At 40.9% G+C, this 12,580-nt stretch overlaps 1 protein-coding gene across 3 annotated transcripts in view; it reads right to left on the bottom strand.

The window, feature by feature from the left end:
* The window catches only part of KLHL12 (kelch like family member 12), a 28,166-nt gene extending 15,802 nt beyond the window's left edge, over window positions 1-12,364 (bottom strand). Inside the window, exons 1-5 of one of the 3 annotated variants that reach the window (XM_014794130.2) lie at window positions 12,217-12,364; window positions 10,296-10,529; window positions 6,659-6,812; window positions 5,361-5,578; window positions 408-557 (exon numbers count right to left, since the gene is read on the bottom strand). In XM_014794130.2, the coding sequence (XP_014649616.1) occupies window positions 408-557; window positions 5,361-5,578; window positions 6,659-6,812; window positions 10,296-10,490 (717 nt within the window). In that variant the 5' untranslated portion in view covers window positions 10,491-10,529; window positions 12,217-12,364. Of the gene's footprint in view, window positions 1-407; window positions 558-5,360; window positions 5,579-6,658; window positions 6,813-10,295; window positions 10,530-11,967; window positions 12,143-12,216 lie in introns of those variants that run through there. The other 2 variants (XM_087424259.1, XM_087424257.1) reach the window with 2 other exon arrangements.
* Window positions 12,365-12,580: the final 216 nt, after the last annotated feature.

Raw genomic sequence — 12,580 nt, 5'->3', positions numbered from 1 at the left:
AGCCAACTTGATATTAAAACGCATCAAACTACTTTCATGTGGGCTTCACCAGAGGTCAAAAACAGAGAGACTTGATAAGCAAAGCATCTTTTTTGGGGCAACTTGGAACAATTTATGTTGAATAGAGAAGGGACAAAATTCATCAAGTGTTGCTTATGTAAAACACTTAGGGGTATATAAAACAGACACTAAAACACAGAATTAATTAAACCACAGATTTTCATTTGTGTCAGGAGCCTGACTTGCCAAGCAATTGCCTGGAGACTACCTAGCGCCACTCTCTCTCGCATTCCTGCAGAGGCAAACCAGGATTATTTTAATTAGGTTAAAATAACCAATTTTGAGTACACAATACGAAGCTACAAGAGATACTCAAGGTTTTGGATCCGTGTGTCTGCATGACTTACCTCAGCATCTATTACATCAGTGATGTACCTGGGGGTCAGCAGGGGCATCCGGACATACTGTAGCAGGTCAGGCAAGGATTCTTCTCGTTCCTTCTTGGCATGCTTCACCCAGTTGATGACCGCCTCAAAGACTGGCTCTTCAGAATCCACCTATAAATGTACAATTACAAATCATGAATCTCTGCTTTTCCACTTATCTCACAATCTCATAAAGGAACCATGCTTACTTTCTCCTTTCTGTTCCCCACCCCCACCACCATTATTTCCCAACTTTCAGAAACAGCGAGGCTCTTGGGAAAACAACCTTTTCAGACACAATTCACTAAGACCAGAAAAAGCATTACAGTCAAATTGGGTAAAAAATCTAAGAAAGATAGTGCCTGACAAACCATCAGTCACAAGTTGGCTTTTCCCATTCCTGAATTTTTTTCCAGTCATTTGTGAAACTTTAAGGGGAGGAGGGAAAATCTGCTGCCCTATTCAAAACTGACTCATTTTAATTAAAATAACTTTTATTCATAAGGGTTGTCTAAGGACCTCCAGGCTTGCTCCCCAACTCCTCCATCCAAGCCTGTGAAGCAGGAACCTCTCTTACATGATATATGGAATGTTGCAGTTTTCAAAGCACTGTCCATTAGCATTGGAGCAGCTACTGTGTATTAGGCACTATGCTATTTGAGATGATATATATAATCAATCATTTGGGGAACTAAGGTCTAAGCTTACATACAACAAACATAAGACACACCCTAAAAAACCTACATTATACCCCTGGAAGAGCTCTAGGTATGATCACATCTAAGACTTCCCAAAGACAGACTCCTAAGCATAGGTCCTGTGTCCCCTTCACCAGCCCCTTGAGTGTATCTGTTCTGAGAGAGACCTTTCAGAGTGTGACAGTGCCTAGATAAAGAAACCATTCTGGGAACTTTTCCCAAGAACTGAAAATGTTTCAGAATGTTCATTCATTCGATGGATTTACCGAACACCTTCTAAGTGCCAGGCATTGTGCTGGAGGCTGGTTATATAATGGTGAACAAACCAGACATAAACCTTGCTCTTAAGTGGGAGACAATTGTTAAATTGGAAAAATGAACAATCTCATTCTGTCATCATGTACTATAAAGGAAAAGTACAGTGGACAGAATAACACGAGATTTCCTAATAAAGACTGATGGGTCAGGGAAGGCCTCCCTGCATGGGTAGCCGTTAGCAGGGAGAGTAAGAGAGACCTGGAGAGACTCCAAGGCAGACGGAAGAACACATGCAAAACCCTAGAGCTGCAACATCCAACACAGCTATTTAACATTTACATTGATTAAAATTAAGTTAGGGCGGGCCCGGTGGCTTAGCGGTTAAGTGCGTGCTCCGCTACTGGCAGTCCCGGTTCGGATCCCAGGCGCACACCGACGCACCGCTTCTCTGGCCACGCTGAGGCCATGTCACACAAACAGCAACTACAAGGATGTGCAACTATGACATACAACTGTCTACTGGGGCTTTGGGGAAGGGAAAAAAAGGAGGAGGATTGGCAATAGATGTTAGCTCAGAGCCGATCTTCCTCAGCAAAAAGAGGAGGATTAGCACGGATGTTAGCTCAGGGCTGATCTCCCTCACAAAAAAATAAAATAAAATAAAATTAAGTTAAATTAAAAATTCAGCTTCTCAGTCACACCAGTCACATTTCAAGTGCTCAACAGCCACTGAATAGTGGCTAGTGAATTGGACAGCACGGATATAGATCCTTTCCATCCTCACAGATTGTTCTATTGGACAGCAATGTCCTAGAGCAAAAAAGAACTGACCACTGGGCAACGACAGAGGCTGGTGCAGTAGAGAGAGCGAGGGAGAAGAACAGTGGAAGATGGAGCTGGAGAAGCCAGCATGGGCCAGACCTCAGAGAGCATCAGAACATTGGGTTTTACTGCACGAGCAACTAGAGACCATCACAAGATTTCCAGCAGGCTGGTGACAGGGTCACACTGATGCTGTCTGAAGATCACCCTGACACTCACAAGAGGACAGCGTAGAAGGGCTGAGAGCTGGGAGGCCAGCTAGAGGCTACTCTGTACATTAGGCAAAAGGTGACGGTGAAGACATTTGTGCACCAAATCTACGGGAGGTTAAACTAACTCGGCCTACTGATGGATTAGATGTAGGGGAGGCCGCGGAAGGGGGTCCATGACTTTTTAAAAAAATTTTTGTTAAAGACAAGACAGAGAGACTAATAGTTTTAAACAGCTGCATACTAGACTCTGACACATTCTAGGTTTAAATTAGATACATCCTTTTAAAATGAGGCTTTTCAGTCATGAGCAAAGATTCCTGATCCTACTGAAGACAGAATACACTAGAATTGCAGTGAAACAGCTAAAGTGGGAGGAAAAAAACACCAACATTAATGCTTCACTAAGGAGAAAAATTTCTCCATAAGAAATTTTCACAGTGAATTCTTTTATGTATCAGGCACTGGCATTCTTATTTAATGCTCAGAACAGCCCTACGTAGTAAGTATGACTATGATCAACGTTTTATAGAAGAGGAAACTGAAGATTAGTGGTTAGGTAACAACCCCAGTCTGATTCTAAAGCTCATGTTGTTTTAACCACTGTGACACACTGCTTCCCACTGTTTAAAGTACTACTGTTTTACATCATTGAGAGGAAGGGTTAGTTAGCAATGGGGAGTCAGATATCTGGTTCCTATTTCAGCCTAGTATACGGAAGATAAAAAAATGTCTTAGGCTGTCTTTCCAGAAAAAAAGCAGAGGCCAGTCCTGATAGACACTTAAGGAAGACCATACAAAAACTTCTCAAACTGTTTTCATCTCAGCTTCTGAATAAAAGGTTAGTTAATTTTCTCTCCCTGTTCCATCTAGTTTTATTCCAAAGTCTATATAGTTCTAAAATAAATGACTTCTGTGATTGCTTCCTGATTTGGTCAATTAGAAATGAACTAACTAGGTGACCAGCTCATAGTTGAGTGGTTAAGAGAACAGACGCTGGAGCCAGATTGCTCAGATATGAGTCCTGGCTCTGCCACCTACTAGCTGTGGTACAATGGCTACCCTCACAGACTCAGTTTCCTCCTCTGACAAATGGAGATAGTTTTGAGAAGTGTATAAGATAAAAAATACCAAGAATGGTGCCATTAGAATGGAAACTCCAGGGTAGAGGGATTTTTGTCTGTTTTGTTCACAGGTGGATGCCTGGTACTTGGAACTGTTCTGGGCACAAAGTAAGTGCTCAATGACTAACTGATAAATGAACCAACAGTAAATGCTGAGTAAGTGGCAGCCATTCTACTCTCATGTGCAGTGAACTTCAAGTCTGTACTACTCACTCTATCCACTGTATTTTCTAACGTATGGACAAATCAAGAAAAATCAAGATATTCTAGCAAACTCCAGTTTCCAAGTCTGAAGAATGTCATGTGGCTACACCTGGCATTTCAGTGCAAGGACACAACATCCCACACCATGAGGGTGAGAACAAATACTTGGCTCAGCAGCATTTCTAACAGCAGCTTCTCTGGGCTGATATGCAACAGCACGTCAAATGGGAAAATAATTTCTCTTTAGTTGGTAACAATGTCACCAACGTGCCCTAATCAATTTTCCCTCAGAAAAGTCACTAGGGAAAGGCGTAAAGAAAAGGTTGGCTAAAATTTGGTAAGAAATATATTTAAGACTTGTTATTATATTACATGAAAATCTAGCTTTAACAAAATAGATCAGGGAGTAATCATTTGGTTATAAAAGTCTACTGTAAGATTTCTTTAAGTAGCAAATTCCTCCTATAGCACTTAGAATATTAATAAAACTTTGCTTCTTTCCAATGTATCTCTTGTTTAAATTGAAGTGCCACTAACTTCTCAGAATCCCCCAATTTAAAATTCATTATTATTATCTGAGGAGAGTGAGAGGAGAAAAAATGAACTCTTAGCTTTCCTAGAGAATCAAATTTCTCCTAACTGGGGGAAACAAAACACAATAGGCAGACTTTCACCCTACCACTTGGCTCTGCTAGGTATTTTCTAGAAGCTATCGACTAAAGAGTTGGACCACTGGAGATTAATGCCACTGGCTTCAGAGACATCTAATAAATAGCCCTACAGTGGACTTCTCTCTCCAATTCTTAGCCCAACTACAGACCTATATGCAATAAAAACTCTGCAAAACTACTGGTACTATGATTCAGAATTAGGACTGACAAAGATTCTTCTTGCTGGGTTAAGTTGCTGAATGCTTGCCTGGGCACAAGCGGTTTCCCCTCTGCTAGGTGAAGCACTACTCCTTCAACATCCAGTTCTCATGTCCCTTCCTCCTGCTCCCTCGTACCTCCATATGGCATTTATGATCTGGCTCCTGCTTACCATCTCCTATCTTCTGTTCCTTCCTCTTTGATCTAATTTAAACCTAGAAGGTTTACTCTTCTTTCTTCTATGTAATTTCTTCACTTTGAATAGGCTCATTATTCTCATACACTATTATAATAATATTTGTCTTTTTGCCTGTCTCTACCACTATACCGTGAATCCTCTGAAAACAAAAACTGGATCTTATTCACTTTTGGATCCATAGCACCTGGCATAATGATTGCTATATAGTAGATATTCTCAATCAATGTTTGTAAATGAGTCACTGGGTAACAGAGAAGTGTTCTACAGAAATCTACTTTACTTCCAATTTCTACTTATTCCACACTCTGTTTAGTCTGTTTGACTCTTAACCACTGGCATCATATATTTCATTGAGAAAGGTGGCGAACTGTCTCCCACAAATTGCAAATAAATTTGGCACATAATTTCAGAGGCATTTAATGAAACCTTTGGAGCCAACATGGACACTTGAGTAAGAAGCCCTGCTACAGAAACACAGTAACTCCACCCTGCTTTCTGCAAGTTTTGTAGGCCCAGTCTCGAAGAAACCATAACACCAAGCCAAATCTATACCTGAATTTCATCACACTTGATTAGCTTTTCCACCTCTCCTTGACTTAGTAGAATGAATTCTTCATGCTGCACCACTTCAGGAAAATGCTTCTGGCTAAAAACTTCAGCTGCTTGCATCAGGTCAACACAATTGTGAGTTTCAGCAAAATCCCTGATACCCAGGCAATTAGAAGGGTCCAACTGACTTTCTAAGAACTCACAGCAGGCTTGCTTCACACCTAGGACAAACACAGACAGTGAATACTTCAGGATACTTAGCCGGGTGTGAATTGGTCTATATTCCCGGATTGTGACATCTCTACACAGTATCAGAGGAACCCCAGCTCGACACCTAAGAATCAGATTAGAAATTTTAAGCCTAAGGAATTCAAGTCCCATTTCTATCTTAGGTGCTGTGTGACCTTCAGCAATGCCTTTACAACAGTCTGTACTTCAGCTGTAAAACAAGTATAGCAAGATAAATTGCTTCTATGGGCACTGGCACAACCAGACACAAATGCCTATAAAACTCTTGGGAATCAAGCTATAAAACCAATTACAATTCAGCATAATGTACCTAATTTCTACTCTACATGAAAATGTACTAAAAGACTCCAGTGAAGGAAAAACAGAAGATACTAATAACATCTCATATTTCTATAATTGAAAAGTTCAGAGTATAAACTTAATTTTATAGCTGTGCACTAATGCAAAAGCTTCACAGTGTTTCAATCACGTATTAAAAACTGAAAATGTTCAATCGTGTACAGAAAAACGAAATAATAGAAACATCACTGGAGGTTAAGAAACACAGACTGGCAACTGGAAAGGGAGACCATCTCTAATCCTGTGAAAACTTTACACTCTCATTTATGTGTGTCAATTTAAATTTTTAATAGATAATTTATATGGTTCAAAAAATTAAAGGTACAGAAGGGTTTTACCATGAATAGTCCCCCTAGCCTCCCTATCCACCTGGCCATCTAGTTTCCTTCCATGTTGGCAATGAACCGATTCAGTTTCTTGTATTTCCTTGGAGGGCTACTGTGTACATAAATGGAAGGAAATGCCCCTGTTATCCTCTCCTCCATTTTTTTAAAAACAGAAAAGGTGTAAATGCTCTCTTCTAAAGAGCCAAATACTCACATTTGAAGAGGTTCCTTTATATTGTGATTGAAATGTGATCTTCTGTGCCATGGGCAGTAAACATGAATGCCCATAGTCTGTCTCCACGATTTTCACAATTAAGTTTACATCATTAATTTTAAACATTTCCCGGGCTACCTTGGCATGAACAATAGCAACTTGAACATCTATACCTTTCAGCTGAAGCAGACAGGCTGCAGGGAGCAGTTCTTGTACATTCTCCACCGTCACATGTACTGTTTCTGTATACACAAAGTCCAACAGGATTTCCATGGTAGAGGCAGTTAAACCTTGGATATCAACATAAGGTTTCCCCTTCTCTGAAAGCTGAAAATTCAAAGGGTACGACATAATGGTGATTATAATTCCACAAGATAAAGGCGGGATCTCATATCCAAGAGCTTGAAGAGATGTTAATAATATTAATTGCACATATATCTTTAAAAAAATTATGGTGTATTTTGTTTGATTTGTATAAAGCAATTACGGCATATATTTGTAGCTTTTCAAATTGGGGGGGAGCTGTATGTAACCCAAGAGCACACAGTGAGGTGATACCTTCCTGGAATATCAATTTTACTAGTGAATAACTTAAAACATTGCTTTCATATTAAAACAAACATAGATGTACTAAAGAACAGAATGCAAAAGTTCCATGAACATACCAGTAGTGTCTGTGAGCTTTTAAGATGAAACAAAATTTCAAGGAAATCTCATCCTTGTAGAGGACCCAACGGGTTATAGCTCCAGACCCTCCAGGACTACCCAGTCCTGTCTTATCTGTCCTTAGACCACATTTAGTAATGACGAAAAGGGACATGCAGGTCATCTTAAGGGGCCTTCCGCTGTAATGTTGTCTGAATACACCTGAGGGCCTTCCACTGTAACATTGAATACAACTGAACTGTTTGATACTTTTTCAAAATATTCAGTTAACTCTATTATGGGATTACTGAATTGTTGGTGTTGTATTTAATCTAGACTATATCCTTGGAGTTACGAGTATTTATTTATTTTTTGTGAGGAAGATCGGCCCTGAGCTAACATCCATGCCTGTCTTCCTCCACTTTATATGGGACACTGCCACAGCACGGCTTGCCAAGCGGTGCGTTGGTGCGCACCCGGGATCTGAACCGGCGAACCCCGGGCCGCCGCAGCGGAGCGCGTGCACTTAACCGCTTGCGCCACCAGGCTGGCCCCCTGGAGTTATGAGTATTGATGACGCCAGACAATCACAGAAAATTGTTTAGCTAAGTATGGAAATCTTCAATTTTACAGGATAGTAAACTATCTGTAATTGATTACCTTATAAAAATTTTACTAGATCTTAACCTTAGTTTAGAAATTCAAATTGCTCACAAAACTCCAGTGCACTTCCATTATGAACTAAATGTCTTTATCATCTTTGATTCCTCTATCAGCCCTGAATAATAATCAGAAACTATTCTCTACCAAAGCCAAGAACAAAATCGATCCCTAACATTAAAAAAAAGTCACTAGTACGTTGTTTTGGAAAAACATTTTACTAATATTTAACACAGTATAAGTATTTACAAACAGAAACATCTAAGTACATTTATTCCAGAAGTTTCTTATTTAGTAAACTATATTCCCATCAGCCCAAATAGCTTAAATATGGAAATGATTTCACTATGTAATAACTTAGCACAATTACAGTATCATTTCACATTTATATTTGCTTTACAATTTTTAAGAGCGTTTCTCATTTACTATATTTCATCTGATTTTCACAGCAACCCGGTAACGTAGTTAGGTCTCACATTATTGCCATATCAGACATAGAGGATCTAAGGTTCAAAGAAGTTATGTGACTTCACCAAGGTCTCTTAACTAGCAAAACACAGATGAAACTCAGGTCCTCTTGCCTCACTCCTATGATCTTTCAATTGGACCACATTTGAGGAGCACTTCCGGGCTGGAAGAGAACAATGAAACCATCTAGTTCAATCACTGTATTTTACAGATCAAACCAGTGAAGTTAGATGGTTGCAAGGGTTCACACAGAACTGCTAAGAGAATTGAGCCTAGAATCCAGGTCTCTGGACCCTCTCCTTTCCATCAGTTTCTCTTAAAAACAAAGACAAAACCATCTGGCATTTTCTTGCCTGAATCAGTTTTTAAAGAAAGACTATAATCACTGATGAGAAAAAAATGAAAGAATTCTCTTACAGAACTCCATACCAATTTCTGAATATGTAGAAAAAGAGTGAAGACAGATTAATTTTCTTCAAGCTGACAAGGAACAGGATGCACAACATATAATTAACAGTCAGTAGTCCTAGTCCATTAGTATTTCATGCTCAGCAGCTGCTGGGTGACACTCTCCTAACCCAGTTAAATGCCAACGGCTTCTGAGGCTCTTGGGTAGATACTGTGGAGGACAGTATAGGATAGGGATCTGTACTATTACACAAGATTATTTTAAAATTAGCCTGGATTAGTTGCAATGATCTGTCAGGTTTCCATGTTTTTCCTACCAGCCATGTGACTGAGCATTGGCTCACCGCATTATAAATTACTTAGGCTTTAAAATTAGATTATAGAATATAAAAATCCTTATTTCAGAGGCTGAGGAAGCACAGTAGTTAAAAACTGTTTGGGCTTTAGAGCCAGAAAATTTAGGATTAAGTCCCACCTCTACCATTTACAAGTCATGTGACTTTGGGCAAATCATTTAATGTCTGAGACCTTGTTTCCTTTATGTAAAAGGAAATGGTAACATCAACCCCTAGGGTGAATGGAATATAACAATCACCTAACACAGCATCTGGCCCAGAAGGGTGGTTATGTCATTATTACGACACTAGCTCTTCTATTCAAATCCAGCAGCAACATCTTCACTGAGGTGTTGGGACCAACTGAAGACCATATTGGTGGTTAAAAAGAAAAAAAGTGTTACCACAATGAAATATTTCAAGCATATGTATAAATGTAGATAAATGATCTAATAAACACTGGTGTACTCACAGCTCAAGCTTAAGAAAAAATCAAGATAATTTATTTAAAATTTAAAAATCAGACTTGAGATCTTGAAAAATAAAAAAGTTGCAGTCTTCTGCTCTGTTCAGCTTTCTAGGAGCAGCTCACAATGTATTCAACAGCTTTACTCTACATTTTAAATGTTCTGCCAATTACTAAGGCAGTCTTTCTTAACGCTTTGTGAGCACTACCTTTTTTCTTGTCAAGCCAGCCTTTTCCTAATTCCTTTTGTTAATTGTATATCCTCCAGAGTCAGCATCTCTTTCCAAGTTATCCTCCATATGCCGACACAGTCATTCATCAAGTCCTCCTCCTCTCATTCGAGATAACTCTAAAACCTACACTAGTAGAGTGAATACCGATTTTCTTCAATATCGTTAGGAGGAGTGGGAAGAGCACTGAATCCCTTCTGTTCCCTTCCCTCCTCTCTATTCCCCTGGTATTCACTTTAAAATATTAAACGTTAGAAGGAGCAAAACAAGAAAACAAAATTAAAAACAGTAACTAAAATCCAATAGCTGACATTTGTGTTTTACTACATTCTAGACACTGTTCTAAGCACTTTATATGTAATGTTCTCAAATAACCGTCACAATAACCACGTTATTGTGCATTCCTACTATCCTATGTAGAGATGAGGAAACTAAGGCATGGCCAAGTGGCAGATCTTATCCAGAGCCTGCCCATTTAACCACCATACTATAGAAATTCACTACTACATCAAACTTCTACCGTTTTATTCAGTAAAATGAGGCGATTACAAGGTTACATGTGTGACTGTCATTTGTGAGGGGATAACTTACCACTTACCTCACTGGTGAACATGGCACAGAAGTAGTCACTACAGGCAGCCAGCACAATCCGATGGGCAGGGAAGTCCTTCTGCTCTACTCTCAATGTCACATCACAGAGGGTATTGCTCTTCCTGAGGGAGTTCATTGAATTGAGGATGGATTTAGCATGAGTATTTGTCATTATGTCTTTGGGGGCCATAGTGCCTCCCATCAAGCAATATGGAGAAGGAATGAAAGGTGTCCTTGGATTCTGCGAGTACAAAAAAAAAAAAATGAGCATATCTGAAGGACTGGGGAAACTGAATATATTCAATTAGCTTTACAAATTAAGGAGGCTTCCTCAGGCCCAAACACCCACCAGTAGAGAACACTGCTATTCCTGGCATTACCGCCACAATCTAGCTACTAACTATCCCAAGTAAAAAGGATCTCTTCTTCTGAATTCTGCTATTATTGAGCACACCTACCACTTGACATTTATTATAATCAATACTCAACTGTATTGCAAACAGAAAGAAACTTGACATGTCCTGCATCTTTACAAGGCTGTTGTCTCAAATGATAAAATGATGAAAAAATAAAATTTCTTAAAGGTGTGATATCACTATTATTTAACATCCATCCATAAGATTAAGTACGTACGTACGTAGAGGATGGGGATCCCGTTTTACATATTTTTTCTACGCTAGCAGGTGTACAATGAATGTCTAGTAGTTCAATGCAAGAAAAAAATTGTGTATTCAACTACGAGCAATAAAAGGTCACTGAAAATGGACTTTTTTCTGATGAAGTAGGCAAGGAATTATTTAAGATGATTTCCAACTATATCTGGATTTCTTCTTAAAATGACACTTCAAATGAAGACCCGGTACCTACACTGAGTAATGGAAACCATGCAAGCTTATCCACAGACTTTCTCTCACATTATTGAAGCTCTGCTATAGAGGGGGTCTTCCTACTCTATCTTATTAGTAAATGTCCATCAACGTTAACAAATCAACAGCTGTAGTATTTCTTCTATACTGAAACAGAGGGCCTCATTAGGATAGAAACCTATCAAAACTCCACCACTGATTTTACTACCATAGCTGGTCACTTGCAAAGTTCACTTGTATGCATCAACTAAATGAACTCAGTAAGAGATCACATATCAAAAAACCAATGTAAGAAGTATTTTCTTGATTGTTGACAGGCTTTAGACACACTATTTTTTTCTTTTTTTGCGTCAAACACAATTTCTGGGGAGTAAAATACCGTGGTTACTAAGAGTCTATCTTATCTGGAATCCAAACTTTCTTCAATGATCTAAGGGAAAAAAAAAATCAAACTACGTTCTTCAAGAGTCCACAACCCACAACGGTAATTTTTGAATAGTAAAAACGAGACCCTAAATTCTCATCTACTCCTGTTTACAGTTAGCATATTATCCTACAAGCACTCCACGTAATCCCTCCAACAACTGTGCAAGATACATTTTACAGAAAAGGATGATTCATCAAAGCAGATGACGTTTTTCAAAAAGATTTTCCTTAAGCCTACTTAGTTTCAACTCTGGAAATGTAAGAAGGTCTAAGACACGCACACTGAGGCAGTGTGAGGACTTTCTGCGGGTTATGGCAGGGCTCAGCCTATGACCCGCCTTTGCAGCCTCCAGGCTCTCCTCCCCGGGGATTCCTGCCTCGCCTCACCTTCCCGAGGCGATCTATTCTAGAACTTGCGCGAACATCCGAGGGTTCCGCCCTAGGAGACTCGGGGAGGGGAGCGGTGTCGAGCTCAGGGAAGGCTCAACCCCAGGCAGGAGGGAGGGAAAGGCGGTCTCCGCCCCGACGCCCAGGCAGAGGCCCGGGGCGCATCTCTCCCGTTCCGAGCGAGGGCGGAGCACCCATGCTGGAGTCGAGGGACGGGAGGAGGCGGCGGCCCCGGCTCCGCGCACTCACCTCCGCTCCCGGCCCACCCCGCGCCGGCCGCGCCCCGTCCGTGGGAACAGGCTGGGGGCCAGCAGGGGGCCCAAGTGGAGCCCAAGCACCGCCGCCACCGCCACCCCGGGCCCAGGCTCCGGAGCCGTCACCAGGTCCCCGCGGCCGCGCAGCTTGATGACGTACGCAGCACGAGGTCCGCCCCTTCCGTTCCCTCTGCGTCACGTGAGGGGGGCGTCGCGGTACCCGCAGGCCCGGGCTTCCAGCCTCCTAGAGTTCGGGACGGGGAGCGAACGGCAGGTGGGCGGAGGGCGGCCCGCCCGCTTGGAGAGCGGCCGAGACTGAGGTACTCTTGGGGTCACGACGGAGGCCGCTTGAGAGGATC

Source organism: Ceratotherium simum, chromosome 36 (assembly GCF_057802395.1).
Source record: "Ceratotherium simum simum isolate JZ-2026a chromosome 36, ASM5780239v1, whole genome shotgun sequence".
Lineage (NCBI taxonomy): Eukaryota > Metazoa > Chordata > Mammalia > Perissodactyla > Rhinocerotidae > Ceratotherium > Ceratotherium simum.
Note: the sequence above shows the minus strand (reverse complement) of the source record. Positions and strands in the feature narration are given on the sequence as shown.